General features: G+C 43.1%; 2 protein-coding genes across 3 annotated transcripts in view; both read right to left on the bottom strand.

Moving 5' to 3' along the window:
* Positions 1–3,299: 3,299 nt before the first annotated feature.
* On the bottom strand, positions 3,300–7,308 carry LOC147615701 (uncharacterized). 2 transcript variants are annotated; one of them, XM_086778264.1, is made up of 2 exons: positions 4,381–7,308; positions 3,300–4,287 (listed from the first exon to the last, which is right to left on the bottom strand). In XM_086778264.1, exon 1 carries the CDS (start codon positions 7,101–7,103, stop codon positions 6,384–6,386), a length of 720 nt encoding a protein of 239 aa, XP_086634390.1. In that variant the 5' UTR covers positions 7,104–7,308; the 3' UTR covers positions 3,300–4,287; positions 4,381–6,383. The 2 variants fall into 2 exon arrangements, with proteins under 2 accessions (XP_086634390.1, XP_086634391.1); XM_086778265.1 differs by having other exon boundaries at positions 3,300–4,418; positions 4,511–7,231.
* A 2,775-nt stretch (positions 7,309–10,083) lies between these two features.
* The window catches only part of LOC147615699 (UDP-glucuronic acid decarboxylase 5-like), a 45,180-nt gene continuing 30,946 nt past the window's right edge, over positions 10,084–24,317 (bottom strand). Inside the window, exons 4-13 of the mRNA XM_086778263.1 lie at positions 13,842–13,933; positions 13,113–13,177; positions 12,933–13,021; positions 12,682–12,759; positions 12,353–12,446; positions 12,179–12,245; positions 11,789–11,852; positions 11,509–11,549; positions 10,522–10,632; positions 10,084–10,446 (exon numbers count right to left, since the gene is read on the bottom strand). Of these exons, the coding sequence (XP_086634389.1) occupies positions 10,369–10,446; positions 10,522–10,632; positions 11,509–11,549; positions 11,789–11,852; positions 12,179–12,245; positions 12,353–12,446; positions 12,682–12,759; positions 12,933–13,021; positions 13,113–13,177; positions 13,842–13,933 (779 nt within the window). The 3' untranslated portion in view covers positions 10,084–10,368. The remainder of the gene's footprint in view (positions 10,447–10,521; positions 10,633–11,508; positions 11,550–11,788; positions 11,853–12,178; positions 12,246–12,352; positions 12,447–12,681; positions 12,760–12,932; positions 13,022–13,112; positions 13,178–13,841; positions 13,934–24,317) is intronic.

Below are 24,317 nucleotides of genomic sequence, written 5' to 3'. Positions count from 1 at the left end.
TTGGGTTGTTTTATCCCAAGGGGAGTAAATCACAGTTGCATGCATTTACAAACTTAGAAGCAACCCATTGTGGCCACTTCTAGCTGTGAAGCTAAGTACAAGGTAGTGTTTATAGCTATAGTTGAGTGTGTTTGGCTTAGGACTTCTTAGAAGCAACCTACTATGGCCACTTCTAGTTGTGAAGCTAAGTACAATGTAATGTTTATAGCTATAGTTGAAGCTAAGTACAATGTAATGTTTATAGCTATAGTTGAATGTGTTTGGCTTAGGATGCCTTATTTGTTGATTTGGGTATTTGACGAGTCCTTGGCAGTCTGTCAAATGGGTATTCCATTACTTAAAGGGCACCAAGCACTTTGGGTTGTTTTATCCCAAGGGGAGTAAATCACAATTGCATGCATTTACAGACTTAGAAGCAACCTACTGTGGCCACTTCTAACTGTGAAGCTAAGTACAAGGTAGCGTTTATAGCTATAGTTGAGTGTGTTTGGCTCAGGACTCCTTAGAAGCAACCCACTATGGCCACTTCTAGTTGTGAAGCTAAGTAGAATTTATGGCTATAGTTGAGTGTGTTTGGCTCAGGATGCCTTATTTGTTGATTTGGGTATTGACGACTCCTTAGCTACTACTATCGTTAACTGATAGTTAGAGCGCTATGGCAGTTGCCAGGAATCCATTTTTTCGCTCGTACAAAGCACATTGAGGTGCATTATCATTATGTCACAGAGAGATGCTCCGCAGGGAAAATTAGCTTAGCTTATGTGCCAACATAGGACAACATGGCACATTTATTCACGAAGGCTCTCTCATGAGAGAATTTTGAAGCTTTTCGCAAAGCTTTAAACTTACTTCCCTTTGGGTATTAGTCTGGGCTCCCTCCCATAGTCCAAAGAGCCTAGCACATCTCTATACTTTCAGCTACCCCTTTGTTCACATCATCACTCCTAGGAGAGATTTGTAGCCATATTTGGAAGTGATGTGTGTGAATACACTAGCACCAACCCATGGCACTTTTTCTCTCTTTAGGAGGTTTTTTTCCCGTGCTAGTATACACCCATCTTGGGGTATACTTATCTTTGTATAGCACACATTCATTATCTATCTATCGTCTCATTGTATGCTCCCTTGATCTTTTCCACTCTCTCTCTCTCTCTCTCTCTCTCTCTCTCTCTCTCTGTGCGTGCACGTGCGCGCACATTCTTGCAACCTTGTTTTCAACAAATGGTCATAAAAAATCAAAGAAATTCATGTTGAACGAAAGTTTTAGAAACCACTTTGTGATTAGAGGGATTGACTTGCTAAGAGTAAAAAATGTTGTCTTGAAAATCTCATCCTTTTATCTTAGAAAACATTTGCCATAAAAAACCCATAGTTTTTTATGGCCATGTAGTTTTTCACGAGTGGTTATCGCTTAGATATTCACATTGTGAATTTTTTTGAGAAAATTATGCCAAAATTACTATCTATTGGGGTTCAGAAGGCGATTAAATGTTAGTGCACTTGATTGTTAAAGTTCATAAAGGAATGAAATTGTACTTAAAAGGATTAAAACATTTTGGCATGAAAAACAAAGGATCAAAACATTTTGACATGAAAAACCAAGGATGAAAACATTTTGGCATGAAAAACTAAGAGGTGAAAATAAATATAATAATAATAATAAATTTGAAATATTCACATGAATGTGTCAGCATGAAAAACTAGAGAAATTGAGACTGAACAAAAGTTTTAAAAATCACTCCACGACCAAGACTAGAAAATGTTATCTTGAAAATATCATCCTCTTATTTTGATATATATATATATATATATATATATATATATATATATATATATATATATATATATATATATGAAAGACTAGAGTTTTTCACAGAATTCATGCCGAACAACAATTTTGAAAATCAATCCACAATTGGAGGGATTTCTTTACCAAGACTAGAAAATGTTATCTTGAAAATCACATCTTTTATTTTGCAAAAATGAATGTTTCATGGATATATTAACACAGTGAATTTCTTAACAAAATCACGCCAAAAAATTTATCTTTTGGTGTAAATAAGGTTACTTAATGATAGAGACTAAATGTTAAAGTTCTCTTGAAATATTTTTGAATCCAAAAAAATTGGCGTAAAACACCAAAGTTTCTCATGGTCATGGTGAGTATCTCTTAGATATAAGGTGAATACATGTTTTGGACTCACTAGTAGACTTCATTGTGGTAACGAATTACATATGGCTATTTCAAAGCCACTAGCTAATGGAATTTGTGTGGCTTTCAGGCCTTCATTAGTGTGCAATTGATCTCTCATTAGCTTAACCTTTACTTAATCATTTCTCACTCAATTATGAATTGTAGCATTGTGTTCAAAACCACTAGCTACAGAATTTGTGCAATTTTGAGCCCTCATTAGTGTGCCATTGATCTCTCATTATCTTAACCTTTACTTAATGATGAAGTTTAGCATTATGTTCCAACCTCCCTAGATCTCTCATTATCTTTAATTATTAAAATCACTCAATTATGAAGTTTAGCATTGTGTTCAAATGGATTGAATTTAGCTAATACACTATGCCCCTATGCCCAATGTACCTCAACTCCCATGAACCAAGTGAGCTCCATCTAATGCAAGACATTGCTCTCAACCAAATTAAAGTAAACCCAAAAGTACTCATGGAAGCAAGAGGCATTTGAACAAGAATGCATAGGTAATGGAATAAAGTTACATTTGACCTTTACGAATTTCATATTTTGGAACCTGATAGTTGATTGTAAACATGTGTATAGAGATGGATACAATATATAGATAGATAGATAGATACTATAACCATAATTTCATGTGGGTGGAGAGTTGGCACTCTCTCTTCAAAGATCCAAGGAACATGGCCTTCCTTGGAAGATTACTTTTGTTCTCGTAAACATAGAGCCTTGCATTTGTGAGTTTTAGAACTTGATATTTGATTATATGCACACTAACATGTAAATGGAGTGTGCCAAGAAACGTATCCTTCTTTGGAAGATTATTACTTTTGCTGTCCTAAACATAGAGCCTTGCATTTATGAGTTGAGAACTTGATATTTGAATGTAAACACACCAACACATATGTGTTTATATATATCAAAAAATATAAAACAAATTCCAAGAACCAAGAAACATGCCCTTCCTCGGAAGATTACTTTTGTTCTTGTACACATAAAGCCTCGCATTTGTGAGTCCAATGAGTTAAGTGGTAGACTTTGTAATTTACAACTTTGTTTAGTTTCAGCAAGTTGATCTCTATGTAGAGTGACAGCATACTTCCTCTCTAAAAATTCCAAGATCCAAGGAATATGCCCTTCTTTGGAAGATTACTATTTCACTTCAAAAACAAGGGGTTTATTAAGGCTCCAACCTTGTACATTGGGATATGTTTCTTTGCAGCATACAAACCAGTTCTCGATGCTATCCAAGCATAATGCACACATGTTTATTGGGCACCAACAATTTTGAATTCCATCTTCTTGTTGGCAACCCTGCGGCAGCGCGTTCTCGCACGACAAACAAACCAAATGCCCCGAAAAATAATAACTCAATTCCATGGGATATTTGGCAACCTCGTGGGATGGGTCAGATCCCCGTGGACACCATGTTAACCTATGGTCCTCCATATTAAAGCCCAATAATATGTTACAAAAATTCCACAGGAACATTTAAACCTCCAGCCATGCCATTCAAAAGAAACTTGAACCTCTTCCCATATTTTAAAACCCTTGGAATCAGACTGGGTTTGAATAATCAGCCAAAACAGCTTCTATCTTCTGCTAGTTGGATTCCAATTTTTTTGCTGTTTCTGCTCAACATGAAGAATATGCTACTGTGAAAGCATATTAAAGGGACATACCTGAACATGGTGGCAGCAAAACGTGTTATCTGCAATTTGTCTCTTTTTTGCACTCGTGCAAAATGTAAACAAGCTCCTGAATCAGAGACTAGGTTGCGTTCCTTTTTTCAAAGAGGTGAGCACCTCTTCTACACTCAACCCATTGCTTCTTCCAAAGAAGGAAGTCCCTCTTCCCTTTTATAAGCTTAGTCCAATACGCTCCACCAGCCCTATGTGCTGCTCCAGCCTACTCAGCCTATACCTAGCTCTGACTGTGTTCTGCCCAGACATATTCCTTGGTGTCAAAGCCACACAGAACTGTGACATGTTTGTCGAGCACAAGGTACACGATGCAACATGCACACAGACCATGAGGGTAGCTTCTCACTTAGTCCCTTGCTGACTGTGTTCTGCCCAGACATATTCCTGCGTGTCAAAGCCACACACAACTGCAACATGTTGGCTGAGCACAAGGTACATGATGCAACATGCACACACAGCATGAGGGTAGCTTCTCACTTGGTCCCTTGCTGACTGTGTTCTGCCCAGACATATTCCTGCGTTCAAAGCCACACAGAACTGCGACATGTTTGTCGAGCACAAGGTACATGATGCAACATGCACATAGAGCATGAGGGTAGCTTCTCACTTGGTCCCTTGCTGACTGTGTTCTGCCCGGACATATTCCTGCATATCAAAGCCACACAGAACTGCCACATGTTTGTTGAGCAAAAGGTACATGATGCAACATGCACACACAGCATGAGGGTAGCTTCTCACTTGGTCCCTTGCTGACTCTGTTCTTCTAGAAGACCCTCAAAACGAGAATCTATAATGCACTCTACATTGTCATACAAATCACCTACATTCTTAGTTACCACACTTCTTGATGTGCTCCATGCAGCACTTCAATCAACAAACAGCAATAATAAAATAATTCTTATTGGAGACTTCAACATTGACTCACTGACTCAAATAAGGCTTACCAAACTCTGGGAAAATTCCTATGCCAATTCCATGCTACTACATGAGCCAACAGCAGTGTGTAGATCCACCATCAGCCACATATGGACAAACATTTTTGTATAAACAAGTCGAGTTTGAAACAAAGTTATACTACTGATCTGACCACTCCACCTACTTTACACAAACCTTCAGTAACAAGCCTCTCATTACAGCACGTTTTTGCTTATACATCTTTATTATTCAACAAAAAAATTACTCTACTCCTCTCATTTTCCCTTTTTTTTTCGTAAAGGTAAGAATGTAATATTATGCAAAGGTAATGTCCACATGCCTCATGGCCAACAGCTGGGCTAGAACACAGAAAAAGGGGGGAGGACAGAAATAGTACACAATATGAAAGAATGGGTACTATGTTGTAATACCCACTCAGAAATGCTGCAAGAACTGTACAAAACTGTATATGGACAGCAAGCATAAAGGAGAAAAGAAGATCACTGCTGAATATCACCAGAAAAGGTAGTACATCATGTGGAGCAGCATGAGGGAGGTCCCGTAGATGCTGCCTATCACTACAGAAGCTGAAAAATGAGATGATCTGAGGGAAAAGGGAGCCAGCCCTTTTATAGTACCTCATATGCTGGTCGGCCAGCTGTAGCAGGCCCACAGCATCTACAGCTGGCCGACAGCATGGCTGTAGCAAAAAAAATGTTATAAAATGCCTAAAAAATACCCAAAAAATGGTAGAAAATGATGAATAATCTCTGCTAAGATATGCCAATGCAGGGCTTCATATGGAACCAGATACAAGCATGAATATGCATGGGAAAGTCCATCTGGGGATGAAATAATTTCCAACACCTCCTCTTCAACGCCAAATGGGTGGACCAACTCCGGCACGCTGCAAAAAATCCTCCAAAGAGTCTGAAGGAACAACCTCCTCATAAAAGGCACAAAGCTCGCGAAGATATGGTACATCTGAATACCGAGAAGATCTCCGGAAGAAGCCATGTGAAGATCGAGAAGATATCAAAGACGAAACACCAAAATCAATCTGGAGAGAGAAGCCCTCAAGAGATGGAACCATAGATGGCTCCGAAAAATGTGGTACCTCCTCTCCATCTGCAACAAGTATCGGGACCGAAGTAGAATCCTCCTCTGAAGAAGAAGAAATTGAAACAACCACTAGAAACTGATCATCAGTGATAGCTGAATGTGCCAGGTTCGAAGTAGGAACAGGCTGCCTCCTCTGAAACACAAGGAGAAGAAGCAACTGCCAGGAGAGAAGCCGCCAAAGTAGGAAGCTCCAGAATATGTGAGCATATCTCAACAAAATCATCCACCTACTCAGTAGAAGAACCACTATCCTCCTCTGAAAGAGAGGAGAGAAAATCTGCAATAATAGCATCAGCATGGAACAGCACAAGAGAAGGAAGATACTCATCCAAAGGAACTAGAGGAGCTGATAAGGTCTCTGTCAGAAACTACTGTAAATAATCCTCTGTTGCGGATAGGGCACTGACTTCTGGATCAGAAGTCTCCTGTGTGACCAACTCATCCTACTCCTGTGAAGATGAAAGAACAGGGGGATCATAGACAGCAAGAAAAGCCATCTTAGCATGAGACTTCGTACTCTCCTCTGTCGTTGGTGAAGTATATGAGCCATCTGTCCTGGGTGAAGTGTCTGAGCTATCGGATGAGAACTCCTGCTTTGCTTTAGCTTTGGCTTTAGCTTTGCGGGAAGCAACCTGTCGGGCAAAACATTTGGCCTCTGAATGACCAAGTCGGCCACAAAACTCACAAGAATCCTTCATCCTAGAACCCTTGATGCTGTGAGAACTGTCAGAATTGTCATCGTCAGAAGATGACTTTGTGGTGACTTTCTGCTTGTTGTTGTTGGAGTTCCCTTTTCCGCCTTTGCCTTTGCCCTTGCCCTTGTTAGAGGCAACAAAAGCAAACTCCGACTTGACTTTTCCGCGAAGCATGCACTTGTCGTGGAGATAACTCACGACTTCCTCAAAAAGGGGGAGAGGATCACAGAAATAAATATTATCCCTGAAAGAATCAAAGGAAGCAAGCAACTTACCAAGAAGTTTATGGATGGGATTGTTGATGGTGCTCCCATACTCCTCAAATTGCAACTTGATACGGGAAAACCCTCCAATCTTCTCAATCAGGTTACCTGACTCAGTGATGGTAAGCTTCCCCAAATCTGACTCCAATTTGGCAATCTTCACTGTCGAAACTCTCCCATACCTCCTCTGGATCTCTGTCCACATCTGCAATGGATGATGATAAGACGAGCCCGACAATCCAATATGCTTTGCAAAGTTGGATCCACCAAGTGAGGTGTGGAAATAGCCAGGCTCCTTCCAGCAACAACTGAGTGTAGAAAGACCAAGTATGATAGCTGGTTGCTGTAAGCTTCATGGAGTCACTGACTTGGGGAGGATTGTAGGATGGTATGTTGGGAGGGGTGGGAGCAAAAATGGGTATTATGTTGTAATACCCACTCAGAAATGCTGCAAGAACTGTACAAAACTGTATATGGACAACAAGCATAAAGGAGAAAAGAAGATCATTGCTGAATATCACCAAAAAAGGTAGTACATCATGTGGAGCAGCATGAGGGAGGTCCCGTAGATGTTGCTTATCATTGCAGAAGCTGAAAAATGAGATGATCTGAGGGAAAAGGGAGCCAGCCCTTTTATAGTACCTCAATATGCTGGTCGGCCAGCTGTAGCAGGCCGACAGCATGGCTGTAGCAAAAAAAAATGCTATAAAATGCCTTAAAAATACCAAAAAATGGTAGAAAAATGCTGAATAATCTCTGCTAAGATATGCCAATGCAGGGCTTCATATGGAGCCAGATACAAGCATGAATATGCATGGAAAAGTCCATCTGGGGATGAAATAATTTCCAACACAGTAGACAGCCAGACAAGTGATACATTTTCCCGGGCAGTGACGATGCCGCCGGGAAAAAACCCTCTATCAACTATGCACGCAATGGAACTGTGCAAACGATCCAAATCCAAGAAGCGGCCAACCCTCGGCCTATCCCATGAGCGGAAGCCATGGCCGAAAGCTGCCACAACAGCAAGCCCCGAATTCGTCCAATACGGCCCTGTATACCCAATTGGCCATCAAAGTTGAATGCATTTTGGGTGAGCCATATGTGCCACAAGCCAATCCACCTAAAGAAATGAAACAAATCCACAAGTGCAGCCTCCACTATTGCACCCGGAAGATTGCCTAAAACCCAATCCCTAACCAAAACATGTGTGTACAATGGACCACCAAGCTCAAGAAACAAAATCCCAAACACGTTTAGCAACCAGGCAAGGCATAAATAAATGGCTGCTATTCTCTCGGCAAGTGGTGCAAAAAACACAAAGTCCTGCTGCAAGCTTCCTCCTACACAATTGATCCCCTGTAGGCAAAACTCCTACCAACACCCGCCAAACAAAGACTTTCCCTTAAAAAGGGATCTTGAAATGCCAAACACCCATCAATATATGCTTCCACCACGAGAGTCTTCGAGCTACCCACCAGACTTGGATGGCTTTTTCAGTAACCCACCTCTTATCCTCAACCAACAAATGGTAGACTTGGTTAACAGACACTAGCATAAGATCCCTAGGCTTTTTAAGCATCCAATCAGCCCATGGTGTAGTAGCCTGGAGGGCCGGAATATTCCCAAACGAATCTAATTTCTCCTTAATCACACTCCACAGTGAACTATAAGACCTGGGAACTCTGAAATGCCGACGAAACCGATGGAAAAGAGAAAAACCGGCCCCGCCTCGGTATCAATGCATCAGCCACCCGCACCAAGCACAACCTAGCCATACGGTTCAACTGCTTGCGGGAATCATCCCTCCCTGGCCAAGTCACAACCCATGTGGTAACAAAAGGCTCTCTGTGCAAGGAGTTTGCATGAAGCCTATTCTGTGGTGGATTCCAACGAGTATGCAACAAGACTTCTTGCCAAGAGATCAGCAAATGTGAAAGCAAATCAGAGGCAGGCACCCTGACCGTCTGTGCCCCATTCAAAATCTCCCACCAAGATGCAGCACTTCTTGTCTTACCTCACTTCTGCAATAAGCTCGCGGGCCATATATACCCAAGGCTGCATCTGAAGACACAAATCTTGAAACAAGGACCAACGGTGAGCCAGAAGAATAATGTGCACATCCAATAGAGCTCCTCCCCCTAATCTCTTAGGTGTGGTAATATGCATCCAAGAGACCCAAGTCTGTCCAGACCTATCACCCTGCTTTTTCCACAACATAAATCACACAGGCTGCATTAACTCACCCAATGACTTCTTACTCCATGGTATCAAAGGAAGGAAAAAAGATACCATTGGTATCATAATAGACCGGGCCACTTTAAGGCGGACATGTAGAGGCCACCCTTGGGACTTCCAATACAAAAACTTGTCATGAATACGGGTGACCATCCAATTCAGCAATTCCCTAATCAATACATCAACACCCACACAAATGCCGGGTAATACAACCTCTAGGGACCAGTCTTCCTTGCCATCACAAGGCAACCAAATCCGATTCTGTGCAACTAAGCAAGGCGGACTTCTCAATGTTAATGCACAAACCCGAAGCGTGAGCAAACAGATCCCAAGTCTCCATAGCGCAAGCAACATTCCTTTTGTCAGCCCTCAAGAACATGAAAGAGTCATCCGCAAAGGCCTGACCCACCAACTATTGACCACACGGCAAATGCAGACCCACAATTTAGCCATCTTTAGCAATCTTATCTAGCAAGGAAAGTATGGGGTGTGTGACAATAGCAAAAAACAGTGGACTAAGAGGGCATCCTTGCCCGCAAAGACCGAGTCAAGCCAACACCCTGAGTCACCCCACCATTTAGCAGAACACGGGCTTCCGCCCCGCTACTAATCATGTAATACTCCTCTCTCTCTCTCTCTCTCTCTCTCTCTCTCTCTCTCTCTCTCTACAGTCAACAAATGTACGCCCCTTAGACAAATCTTCATCGTGTTTAATAAGAGTTTAGGACCTTATGTAGGATAAAATGAGGTTCTCACCTGACAGTGCTCACCCACAATGCACCTACTATATTACTCTCAAAACTTTTTTCTTCAAATGCTTTCATCTAAATGAATTTATGTACTTACTCTTTGTACTTTTAACATTATATTGTAGCAACTTCATTAGGCACCTAGCTGTATGCAACATAGAACACCTCTAGCCTGCATGATTTTACCAGCGTCGTCTAATCAAATGTATGTCCTTGCTTTGGAAACCATGTTGCATCAAGTAAGAAAGATTATCCTTGCCTTGCGCACAAAAAAATGCATATAAATATCCGTGGAAAAAACATGACCACTCAGTGTCCTCAAAAAAAAAAAATTTACATGCCTCTAAAATTCCTTGTTGACCATCAGGCCACTTGGACACAATATTAATGGCCTTGACTTTTACTTTTGATATTTATATATGTGATATGCTCCACTCACATCTCTATACTTCCAAAATCCAAACTCTTAAGCAACAACCCCTCTCATTGTTGTTTTTTTGTCACACCAAGACGTTCTTTGAAATCTTCAGCCATCAAGGGAAGTCCTTCTCGAAGGTTCACCTGCCAATAAACCTCACATAAGTAAAATATGCAGCATGCAAGGACAACAACAAATGAAAAATCCCAAAATTTCACCTTGGGCTCCCATCCTAAAACTGTTTTTGCTTTGGTGATATCAGGCTTGCGCTTGCGTGGATCATCCGGTGTATTTTCAACCATCTTCCAAGAAGCTGAAGGCTCGATCAACTGTATTCAGTATGTGACACTCTTAGTTGCCTTTCATGGTAAAACTTACTTCATTTCTGCAGATATTTGAGCCAGCAATTCAAGAACACAGTCATACACTACAAAATTCTGATGTGCCATCATCAGAACCATTTACAATCTTGTTAAATGATCGTCAAAACCATGTATTTAACTTTGGAAAAAAAAGCCTAGATGGTTCTGTATGGCATACGCGAGCGCGTGTATGCATGTCTGTGTTCCTCGCAATAGCAATGCATCACAAACTAATTTACACCAACAAATTACAAAGGCATAGACAGAGTTAGTGCATGTGTGTACATAACTTTGATTTGAAAGAACACATAAGCATCATGTGTACAGCAGCAGGTATACAGTTGTGTGAGATATACACACATAAATATGCATGCATGCACACACAAACACACACACAATACACTTCAAAGGGGTTTTTTAATGAAAATTTTACTGCTGAAAAAGGGGCTAGGTTTTCAAAAAATAAATGATGTGCCCTTCGAAAGACACCCACATTTACATTGCAACAAGAGTGGATCAAAATATGCCCTACCCTTCAAATTTGAAGGACGCTCAGATGCACACGCACACAATGTGTGCCGGAACAGATCAGTACACATTACGTGCATACACAGTGTATATATACACCAGCATTGCATAGAAACACATTTCTTACCTTATGAAACTGTACGAAACGTGTAGGAAACGTTTCATTCATTAAAAAACGTTTTATTGAACCATTTTTTTTCGGGGCTGTTTATATACACACATGTAGCATGAACATGCACCATTAACAGACAGTGACAGAAAGGTCGGTACAGTGCAATGACCTAAGGCAGAACAGTTAGGAAGCCTCATCTTTACCTCTTTTACTGCCTCTGCAAGCTCTAGCATTGTGAACTCGCCTGCACACACAAAGGATTGACATGTAAACTGCAAGGAATATTATCACATTCATTCATTCAGTCCACATAACAACAATTTGAATAAGGACTAAAATAAACGGTCACGTTATATTTATCTCGTAGCCCTGATCATGTACAAGTGATCTTACAGCATGCAGTATGACAGAATTAAGCAAGCCAAACGCATAAACCTACCTTGATTTTTGAGATCCATGCAACTACAGAAAATAATGTATTACCTGGATTCCCTATATTTATAGGGCCAGTATCATTCCCCTCCATGAGTCGAATAAGACCATCAACCTGCACTTACAAAGCATGCCAAGGACCAATGCTGTATGCATATATACAGCATACTATGGAAATGGAATCGATGAGATGGAAGCTAGGCAAAGTAGGAGTGCAATTGGTAACTCAAAGGAAACTCATACAAGTATCATGACTATCTAATCGTCTGTTTGTTCAAATGTTTGTTAATGTGCATTCATTTGTTTGTGTGTTGTTTGTCTTTGTGTATTTGAGTTTGTGTGAGTGAGCGAGCGAGCGCATGTGTGCATGTGTGCGTGCATGTGCAGGGCAGGGGGGGGATATCATCTTTAACATCAAAAAATGCACAATGAATACCATACCATATCTGAGACATAACAGAAGCTTCGAGTTTGTGTCCCTGGTGCTTGGACAGTCATTTCAACACCTCTGCAACATCGTGAAAAGATTAAGTGGTGCTCCTGATGCCTCTCACAATCAATTTTGAGAAAACCCAATTTCACTTGAGTCAAGCCATAATCCAAGCATATATATACCGTAATGCTTGTGCAATGAAATTGCTAACAACCCTCCCATCGTCAATGTTCATGCGAGGCCCATATGTGTTGAAGATTCTGGCGATCCTGATCTCTGAAAGCCTCGTAAAGAAGTTGAAATCAGTCAGCATGTGCATGCATGCATGCATGCCCCTCTCTCTCTCTCTCTCTCTCTCTCTCTCATACATACATACATACATACACACACACACACACACATATATATATATATATATATATATACACACACACACACACACACACACACACAATAGGAATTAATGGTTCAAAAAATACTATTGTCTGAAAAACCATAGAAGATGTCATACCAACACCATGTTGTCGGTGGTAGTCAAACATGAGCGTTTCTGCAACTCGTTTGCCTTCATCATAGCAACTCCTTACTCCTGCACAAGAAAGAAAGAAACCCTGTTTCAGATAACCGTGCAAGGAATGTGTTTGAGCATTTCCCCTTTGGTTCATAGATGAATGAAAATTTGATTTCATCTAATGAATCCAGCTCTGAGAGGAGAGTGTAATGTAAAGTTCCGCTGAACCCTCAATGCAAATAAATCCTCACCTATGGGATTAACATTGCCCCAATACTCTTCCTTCTGAGGATGCTCCAAAGGATCACCATACACTTCCGATGTTGATGTTAGAAGAATCCTGTGAGATCAAAAGATTAAAAAACTCATAAGTGTTTTTTAAAAATCATGTACAAAACTTGTCCCATAAAATGTATCAAGTTTCAGCACACCTTGCTTTTACACGTTTGGCAAGGCCAAGCATGTTCAGTGTTCCAATCACGTTCGTTTTAATGGTCTGCCACAATTCAAAAGGTGAAGAGTCCAGTATGTTAAATATTGAATGCAAAACAAAGAGCTCAACGACATTCGTTTTAACAGTGCCACAATACAAAAGATGAAGAGTCCAGTAAGTTAGATATTGAATGCAAAACAAAGAGCTCAATGAGATACCACCCCCCGGCCCAGCACACACACATGCATTACATGTATACACACACCTGCACATTTACATTTATGTAGTACACATACACAGATGTACGTGTTTGTTTTTCCTTGAGTAGATCCTTCTGTACACACAGAGGCAGCTTAGTCTTCCCACCTTAAGGCACTAGAACTTGTGGTCGCAAATCAGCCACAATACCAATTAGGACCTCCAGGGATTTGACTCGAGACCTCCCCTCCTCAAGTCACAAGCTTGCCACTAGTCTCCACTAGTCTATGTGCCCTTTGGCTACACACATGTATGTTTATGTTTATGTTTATGTTTATCTATATATTTTTTTAAATTGTTTATTTATATTTATATAAGCACATACAATTCTGGTTGGTACAAACAGGCCCATGAAAAACAGATCAGCACATCCCAATAGGCTATCTGGCACATAAGGGCTGGCCATACTGTATTAAGTTGAAATGCAAAAGGAAATGATGCAACGAATCAACAGCAGCAGTCACTTTACCTTCACTGGATTATATTTATAGAATATTGGTGAAGCTGGACAAGCTAAGTGATAAATTTGGTCCACCTCCACCAATAATGGAGCCGTCACATCTGCATACCATCAACATTTAGAAACCCTTCCTTTCAAGTGTTCTAGCAGATTTTCAAGCATCCTGAAAAGAAATTAAATATCTAGAAATACTGATAGTTCATTGTACTGAAGGCCCCAAGCATCTAAGGATGAGATGCGCTAACATCATTAGTGATCAAAATTCAAGTAAATACGTCCTTGCACAATTTCTCCAAATACTACTTTTAATGGCAGTAACAAATTTTTCATTCAAGTTGTTGTACAACTTCAAAACAGTTGACACTCAATTAAAGACACAAGCCACTTATTGACCCTCTCGGTTTGACCATCGGTTTTTGGATGATAGGCCGTACTATGGAGTCAACTAAGTGCCCATGCTATCAAACAATGTATGAAAGAATGGCTGTAAAACAGAAAAAACAGCAAATAGATCTTGCAAAGAAGCACATGTGCAATAAAACTGAAGTAGAAGACTTGTTATCTGCTGAAGTAGAGCACAAGGGCTGCCCGTAGGTGCATACAACCAACAGCAATGGCTGAATAATGAAGTGCTAATGATGCAAACCCAATCCACCTATATATAGGTTGGACAAGAGCTGGTCGGCCAGCATAAAAACAGTGGGCTGACCGACTATGCAAAAAAATACTAAAATAATGTCTAAAAATAGACAAAAATAGCAGAAAAATATCTAAAATAAGATGAATGCATGGCCTCATAAATCTGGCGAGATACAGCATGAAATATGCACATATATGTCCAATCTGGAGATGATAATGCCAACAATGTACGCCAAAATGTACCCATAAACTTCACATCTCGATCACTCGCTATTTGCTGCGGCATACCATGCAACTTGAACACATTTTCCATGAATTGGTGTGCCACCATAGAAGTCGAGTGCCTCACTTTGTTGGTACAAAACGGACAGCTTTTGTCAATCGGTCAACTACCACATAGATGCTATCCCAACCCCTCTTGGTAGAAGGCAAGCCATACATAGCAATGTGTGTTCATTTACCTTCCGGAATAGGTAAAGGCTGAAGCAAACCACCGGACTTATGTGTGGGAACCTTGTTAAGTTGACAAAGCATACACTTAGCAACATACTCTTTGACTTCCTTCCATTGACCTTTCCAATGAAAGCTCTTCCTTATGGCATCATAGGTTATGAACAAACCCAAAGGTCCCGCCATGGGAGTAGTATGCATCTCATCCATGACCTTCTTCTTAAAGGATGAGTGGGATACAAGATACACCCTTTCCTTTTGATAGAGAAGATAATTTTGTAACTGAAAATGAGGTAGATCATCACAAACACCATGCTGTAATTTCTGCACTATTTGCGAAGCCTCATCATCAAGCATATATTCCTCTTGAATCTCCTCAATTCAATCATTATGCACTTCTGTGATGGCCGATAAAGAACATGCCCACATTCTAGAAAGTGAATCTGCCACCCATAGTTATTTCTCGTACCGGTACGAACAGGTTCGTACGGTGCGATTCGCACGGTACGGTACCGTACGGTACGATATGGCCATTTCTAGCCGTTGGAGTTGCCCGTTTCTTGCACCGTTTTCTAGTCGTTTTATGGGCCGTTTTCTGGCTGTTTTTGGCTTGCCTTGTGACATGTGTTGCTTGCCTTGGGCCCTTGTGACATGTGTTTTGCTATGCCATGGGCCGTGGGCCATGGCCCATACTTATAAAATGCCCACCCCCTAAGCTTCCCTCAAGGCTCTCATTGCTCAAGTGACTATCAAGCCCCCCCCTCTCTCTCTCTCTCTCTCTCTCTCTCACAACTCTCAACTTTCAAGCCACTCTCTCCCCCGTGGGCCTTCTCTCAAGCCTCTGTCTCTCTCAAACCTTTAGGCTTTCTCTCTCTCAAGAGTCAAGCCTCAAGGACTCAAGCCCCATGCTTGACATTTTGGAGAGTGGTATACCATCTACTCGGAGCTGATGTTGCTCCCATGTTTTTCTGTTCTTAGTATTCCATGACGAGCTTCCATGGACAGTTTTGTAACACCCCAGTGAGAGCTATATTTATGTTTTCATTCTGTTTTATTTTCCATTCCATGATGAGATATGCCATGGACATTATTGTACCACTTTGGTCTCATAGGCCCATTGGGTCTTTAGTAGACGCTTAATATATCTTTCTTTGGTCTCATAGGCCCATTGGGTCTTTAGTAGACTCTTAATATATCTTTCTCTCTCTCTCTCTCTCTCTCTCTCTCTCTCTCTCTCTCTCTCAAGCCTATCCATCTCTTGAATTATTGTACCACTTTGGTCTCATAGGCCCATTGGGTCTTTAGTAGACGCTTAATATCTCTCTCTCTCTCTCTCTCTCTCTCTCTCTCTCTCTCTCTCTCTCTCTCAAGCCTATCCATCTCTTGAATCTTCTAACTTCTCTCTCTATTACAATGACGAGGGAGAAGAATGAAGCCTTCAATGTGCATGCTATCCAGGAAAGTCAAGTCATATAGGTGGACTTATAAGTATTGTGGCAAACAATACACAAGTGGAGTTACTAGGGTTCTCCAACATCTCAGAAAGGTGGGGGGGCAAGTTGCGCCATGCAAGGAAGTCCCCCTTACTATATCCGATGAGATCTTCAACAAGATCAAGGGTGGATTGGTTGCTCACCGTGATAGTGGTAGAAGCTCAAGGGCGGATGATGAGGTCATTTCCCTGCCTTGCGATACATCCTTCCCCACCGCCGCCTCCGTCGGTGCCGCTTCCGCCGATGCTGCCTCCGCCTCCTCAAAGAGACAAAGGCTTGAGTCTCCCATGAGGCAAGCCACCGGGGGGTTCTCTTCTTCTCTATCACATCTCCGAGAACGGCCACGGTTAGCGGATATAGGGATTGCACGCACCATTATTGAGTGCAATCTCTCATTCCATGTGCTCAAGGTAGATCAATGGAAGTCAATGGTGAAAGCCATTGCAAATGTGGGCCCATGTGAAGGATGGATTGGCATCTCCTATCATGACATGCGCACGAAGAGGCTTGTGGATGAGGCGGAGAGAATCAATAGATCTCTCAATCCGGTGCGGGCAGCATGGTCCAAGTATGGGTGTAGCATCCTCTCCGACGGATGGAGTGATCGGAAGAAGAGAGGCATCATCAACATACTTGTCTCTTGCCCTCTTGGCACATACTTTGTGCGGGGCGTGGATTCCGGAAAGGCGGGGAGGAAAACATCGGGTGCAGTCATATATCGCCATATTAAGCAAGCCATCATGGAGGTAAAATTCAAATTGCACTCAAGTCTTTAAAGTTTAAAGTTTAGGCTTTAGTAAATATGATATGTGGCTATGTCATGCTCAAGTCTCATACCGCATACGCTCATTGCATCCATTCATGTGCATTGTGACATATAGGTCCGATCGGAGAACGTGGTGCAAGTCATCACCGACAACGCTTCAAATTGTTGTCGGATGGGGAAATTGCTGGAGGAGGACTATCCCTCCATAGTATGGATGCCTTGTGTCTCCCATTGCATTGACTGGCTCATGGAGGATATGGGCAAGTTAGTGTGGATGAAGGAAGTAATGACCGAAGCTATCTCTATTGTCACCTTCTTCACCACAAAGGTGAAGGTGCTTGCCATGTTCCGCGAACATAGCAAGTTGGAATTGAAGATGGCTCCTCTTGGAGCGCCTCCACGATGTGAAATCCTCCCTTCGCCAAACAGTGTGGTCTCCACAATGTGGAATGAGTGGGATGAGCGAGAATCGGCGGAGGCCAAAGCCATGCAACGACTTTGCCTAGAGGAGGAGTTTTGGCAGTCGGTCCACACTATTGTCATTGCGGTCACGCCCTTCTATAGGGTATTGCGGATGACCGACATGGAGGAAGCCACCATGGGCCTTCTCGTTCACTTCATGAGAGAGGCAATAGCAGAGATGCACGCTTCTCCTTCCATCCACGAGGAGAAGCACGATGATATGTTGGCCATTGTGGAGAAGAGATGGAAGTGGATGCGAAGACCTATCCATGGTCTTGCCGCATTATTGCATCCGGCTTACAAATCATCCGCCCTCTTCACCAACGTGGAGCTACTTGAAGCCCGAGATGATTACTTGCCCAAAGCATTGCCGAAGGATCGCCATGGGAAGTTCCTTGAGGAGCTCATAAGCTACAATGACCAAAGGGGAGGAGCCGCGTTTGCATCTACTACCTGTGGGAAGAGGGAATCCCTTGTGAAGTCCCTCTTTTGGTGGGAGACATTTAGATATGCGCTCTCAAGCCTCCAAAAGGTGGCTTTGAGAATCCTAGCTCAAGATTGCTCTTCGGATGCATGTGATAGGAGCTGGAGTTCCTACTCACTTGTACACACGAAGTTACGCAATCGCTTGAGCACGCAACAGTTAGAGCGGCTAGTGTATTGCCGTGCTAAGTCTAACTTGCGCATGGTGCACGCAATGCAAAAGATGGAATCGGCAAGACAGGTATAACTTTAAGCATTCAAATTTCAAACTTCAATGTTTATTGAAATTTGAAACTAAATTCTAATACATTGCTTGTCACTTGATCATTGTACAATGTAGGTGAATGTTGATGCATTCAAGCTCACAGGGGACACTCTTAAGAGTGTTAACAAAGTGCAAGATGAGAAGGAGGAGAGGATCTATGCAAAGTACTATCAAGAGCTTGAGTCGTTTGATCGATGACCTACTCGCACTCGTCGTGGGCGTGGAGGTAGTGGCAGAGGAGTGCAAGTAGGAAGTTGTGGATGCAGGATTCGTGGTGCTTCCAGGGACATAGTGCATACCTATGTGCGGAGTGGTTTGGGTAGCTCCACACTCGTTCTTGCAGATGAGGATGCTCCCTTTGGCTTCTCACATGAGCTTAGAGAGCCCGAGTTCAATGATGAGGGCAACCTTCTTAGCGATGGCGACTTCGGCGAGGCCACTGATGTGTCCTCTTCTCATGAGGATGATTTCAACGAGAGCTCTGATAGTGATGCCTTTGTCTAGTCTCTCCTTGGGCTTGGGCTCTCTTTTTGTACTCGCGCCTAGCGCGCATGATCGCATCACACCTCTATGCTTTATGTACTTTTGTCACTTCAAACTTGTTTTTAATGAAACAACTTCTCTAGACTCTACTCTTCCAAATTGAAAATGTCTATGTTTGTAGGTGTTCTTTAATAAAAAAAACCATATTTTATCGTATGATATTCCAAATTTTCATATCGCACCAAAAATTCCTGTACGGTATCATATTATCGTACCATGACAACTATGCCGCCACCACATTCTCCTTTCCCTTCGTCTATGTGATCTCAAAATCATATTGTTGAAGAGTAGCCAACCACATTCTTTGCTTAGGTGAGAGATTTAATTGTGATAGGAAGAATTGAAAAACCCTATGATCACTTCGCACATAAAACTTGCTTCCATAAAGATAGTAATGCCATTTCTTGATTGCATGCAAAATAGCAATCATCTCTTGGTCATACACATGCATCTCCATCTCTTTGTCATCAAGTTTGCGGCTTTCATAAGCAATGACCCCATGGTCTTGATACAACAACGCACCAATGCCTCTTCCACATGCATCCGCTCTAATAGTGAAAGGCCTGGAGAAATCCGGGCATACCAAGATAGGTGCCGAAGTAAGCATTCTTTTCAGTTCATCAAAACTCCTTTGTGCCGTTACATCCCAAAAGAATGCCTCTTTCTTCAACTTATCCGTCAAGGAGCCGCTATATGCACATACTTCTCAATGAAGCGGTGATAGAATGATAAGAGACCTAAGAATCCCCTCACTTGAGTGAGATTAGTGGGAGTAGGCCGATTCTTCATACATTCCACCTTCTTGGGGCCCACCGTCCACCTTTCTGTCATCAATGCTCACAATGTGACCAAGGTATTCCACCTCTTTTGCCATGAATGTACACTTGGTTTCTTTGGCATACAATTGGTTGACTCTCAATGCAAATACCTCCTTCACACGAACCAAGTGCTCCTCTTCACTCTTGCTATACACCAATATGTCATCAAAAAACACCAATACAAACTTGAAGAGAAATGACTGTAGCACTTTGTTCATCAATGCTTGAAAAGTGGCCGGTGCATTACATAACCCAAACAGCATCACCATGAAATGATAGAGACCTCTTTCGGTACGAAATGCCCTCTTATGCTCATCCCCAATTTTCATTCTTATTTGGTGATAGCCGGACCGCAAGTCAATCTTGGTGAAAAACTTGGCACCCTTCAATTCATCTAAGAGGTCATCAATTCTTGGGATTGGGTATCGTGTTCATATGCATTTGTAGTATCCAAAGTATGAGGTAAAACATCATCATAGTCATGGAGATCACCAAGAGAACCACCAGGCATAGTTGTTTCTCGCACCGGTACGAATGGGTTCGTACGATACGATATCGTATGGTATCGTACGATACGAGGTGTTTTTTTTTATATAAATAATTTTTTTTCCTTGAAAAAAAAAATCCAGATGCTAAAAAAATATAGAAACCATGCTTTACGAAGATCCCAAATGCTCGCAATACTTCACAACTTTCGTGTCCACTCAATATTCCATATGGGGTTGTTGAGAGACCTAAAAAATCTGGCTAAGGTAGACTCGTAGTGTACACTTGATTGGTAGGATGAGAGAATCTTGCTACATCACTTGGGGATCCCTGGTATAGGTAGGCTAGACAATTAGATTCTCAAGTTATGCACGAGGGAGAAGATTTGAACATGGCCATTTTGATCTAGAGAGGAGTCCCTAAACTTATCACCCTAGATGCGCTCCTCGTATTTGTGCAAGGACGGTCCCTTAGTCATAAACGCTACACTGGGAGACCTTTGGTATTGCATTACCCATCCAGGTTCTTTTTTGGAGACAATCGGGAGATCCAACCGGGAGAGACACATATCCATGTTCTGGTTCCTCAAGCACTGTAGACTCCTCCCCTCCCAACCTTCCCTCACATTCAAGCTTGAAGCTCCATAGGTTGTAAGTGTAAAAAATAAAAACCGTATTTTATCGTACGGTATCCGAAAATTTCATATCGTACCAAAAATTCCCATACGGTATCGTATTTTCGTACCGTGACAACCATGCCACCAGGGTCGAAAGGAAACTCCCCATCCGGTTCTAAAGAATAGTCGATATCCACAAACTCATATGGCTCCATTTCGTTGTCATTAGTGTCATCCACCACTTTCGAATAAACCATATTAATCTTGACATTGCAGGCTTTGCACTCCTTCCAATGGTCTTTGCTATACTTCCCACCACATTTGTAGCATAGGTTTCTGTCCCTCATCTCATTAATGCGGTCTTCCTTCACAAATTTGGTCTTGGTAATCCCATCATTAGTTGGCTTTACACCCCCTTGTGAAGGCTTTTGAGAAGTATTCCCACTTTTGAAAGCACCCGCATTGTATGGTCTACCACCACTATCATAGACGATAGAAAATTTGGATACATTAGAAGTGGTAAGAGGTGGCTTTGTGAAAGCGTTTGACCCATAATCCGACCGACGATTCAGTGTTCACCCATGTATTTGCATCTTTTCTTCATATACTTCAACCAAGATCATTGCATCCTTGAGAGTTATTGGTCTTTGTGCCTTTAGATCCGTTCCAATTGCATTCTTTAAGTCCTTGATATACTTCACTATTTTGAACTCCTCACTAAACCCTTCGACATGAAGCATAAGTTTGAGAAACTTATGTGTATACTCCTTCACACTCAAGTATCTTTGTTGTAGATCGTCCCATTCACAAACCATTTTATCCTTGTGCATCTTGGAAGTGAATCTGTCTCTCATATCTTCTTTGAAAGCATCCCAACTTGTGGCATCATAACCTTGTGATTGGAGATGCCTCCACCATGCATGAGCATACCCTTCCAAGTGTAAGGTGGCAAAGTAAACCATAGTTTTTTCACTTCGAGAGTTCATCTCAAAATAGAGATCCAATTTGTTTACCCACTCCTCGAAAATATCATTATTAGTGCCTTCACCACTAAGTGAAAGGACGATCTTATCCTTCACACCCTTGAATTCATCTTCATTCCCATGACGGTCACCACGCCTACGCATAGGCCCATCCATATAATGATTGTAATCCTCAAACTCACCAAAGAAATCTTCCTCAACATGAGGTCTTGAAGCACCGCCTCGATGAGTATTCCCTTTGAATGGAACGTGACCATCACTCCTTGGGACTCTTGAGCCTTCATTTGGAGATGCATGACCTTTGCCTTTGGCATCATTGGGTGTGTGGAAATATTGGGTTACGCATAGCACCATGAGTAGAATGAAAACTTGGTTGATGATCCTCTTTGTCTTCAACATAAGCTTGTCGAACCTTGTGAGATGGTCCACCCTTGTCTTCATCCTTGGTCTTCATGTCATCACACATGGCCCTAATCTCTTGCACAAGTGTTTGCGTCATGCTTTCCATCATGCTTCTCATCATTAGCATCACTTGTGATATATCATTTGTCATAACGAGCATTGCTTGTGCATTTGGTGAGGGGTCTACATGCCACTGTCTCTGATGAAAGCCGACCACCCGCACCCTCTGAAGAATACAACCCTGGAGCCCATCCAAATCTAGTCGTGTCCTCTGAAGCTGGCCACCCTCTCCCACCTCGAAAGTGAGTGGGGCGGCTCTCTCCGCTGTGCCGCAGACCGCTAGAAGGATCTCATGCCGAGTAAAGACACCCATCCACTGTGGAGGTGGAGGGTCCTGTACTGGGGTCCGCCACTCCCGGGGGATGGCCGCCTCAATGTCCTGTCTCATCAACTCTCTGCCCCTCATCCCACTGAGTCTCCTCTCCTGAGCCTCTAGAGGCAGCTGCTGAAAACATATCCAGTCGTCTAGGGACTGGGCTGGGCCGGAGCTCAACGGGCCCCACGACACGTGAGACCGCGATCCAACCATATGGCCACTGGGAAGTCGAATCAAGGGGTTCCAGATCAATGGCTGCCTCAGGCGCTCCTCATCGGTGCCCGGGGGACTCTGGAAGAGTGCCGGCCTCAGATGCGCCCAGGCCCTCAGAAGGCTAGCTGCAAAACGCTCCTCGAAGCCAAGGCCCACTCCTCTGGATCGCTGCTCTGTAAAGATCCACCTGATGCTGGGGATCCAGGGGCCGCTAAGAGAAGGAGTGCGGCTGAGCATCCTGGAAACAAGAAACTCCTTCCACAGCTCAGCGCCTAGCAGGAGGCCACGAACTACCAACTTGCCAAGCAAAGCTCGGCTTTGGCAAATGGGATCAACAATGCCCAGGCCGCCTCTCTCCCTCGGCTGAGTGATCACAGCCCATGCCACCTTGGCCCTGGTGGGCCGCCCGTCGCCACCGGACCAAAGAAAGTTCCTGATGAGCCTCTGCACCTGGCCAATGCACGCCCGAGAGAAGGCCCAGCAAGAAGTGATGTACCACATGGTAGCAAGCAGAACCTAGTTGGCCACAACTACTCGGCCAGCCAGAGATAAACGAGCCGTACTCCAATACAGAAGCTTCTTCCGAATGCTCAGAAGAAGGGGGGCTATCTGCTACTCCGGAGATATGTCAATGCCCACATAGCATCCCAAATAACGCACTGTAGTGCCGGGGGGAAGCCACTGAAAACCATCAACTGGCCTCCAAGTCGGGGGGGGCATAGAACTGACCCACAACCCACACGACTTGTGCCAGTTGATCAAAGCGCCCGAAGCTCTGCAAAACCTGTCCATGGCTGAGGCGAAGCGGCGGAGGTTCTCCTCACCTCCCTGAAGATAGACAGCAGTGTCATCCGCAAACTCCGAGTCTAGGAGCTCCTCCGAGGTGCGGATGGGAAGCTGGAGGCCCCGCAAACCTGTATCCTGTGCCGTCAAAAAAGTGCTCATGGCCTCCGCCACAAAAAGAAAAAGAAAGGGCGCCAAGGGGCACCCTTGCCGCACCGAGCGCGAGAGCTGGAACCTCTCTCCGCGCACGCCCTGTATCAGCCCCTGGCTATGAGCCGATGTGTAGAGTGCAGAGACCCCACGGATCCACTGAGGGGGGAAGCCCATCCTCTCCATAGTGCCTTCCAAGAAGGCCCAGTCCACCCGATCATATGCCTTCTCGAAGTCGAGAAGGAGCACTGCCAGATCCTCCTGCCGAAATCTAGCCAAAGCCGTAGCCTCCCAGAAAGAGAAAATGTTATCCAGAATGCTCCTATCCTGGATGAAGCTTGTCTGCGTGGAGTGGATGATGTCCGGAAGGTGAGGCTGAAGCCGCCTGTTGATCGCCTTAGCTAGGACCTTGTAGGCCGTGCCTAGCAAGGTGATCGGTCTCCACTGTCTAATCTCCAGTCTGTCTCCTCCCTCTTTGGGGATCAAGTGAATCAACCCCTCTGCCATGCTGTCCGGCATGACTCCCGACTCCATAATCTCCTGGAATGCCAATCTGA

The sequence above is a fragment of the Cibotium barometz genome, chromosome 39, assembly GCF_041138505.1.
Source record: "Cibotium barometz isolate CiBa-2024 chromosome 39, ASM4113850v1, whole genome shotgun sequence".
Lineage (NCBI taxonomy): Eukaryota > Viridiplantae > Streptophyta > Polypodiopsida > Cyatheales > Cibotiaceae > Cibotium > Cibotium barometz.
The sequence above is the reverse complement of the archived record's forward strand: the minus strand, read 5'-3'. Positions and strand labels throughout refer to the sequence as shown.

Excerpts from the sequence above, each read along its gene's own strand:
- LOC147615701 (XM_086778264.1), bottom strand. The coding sequence starts at position 7,103 with ATGTGGACAGAGATCCAGAGGAGGTATGGGAGAGTTTCGACAGTGAAG.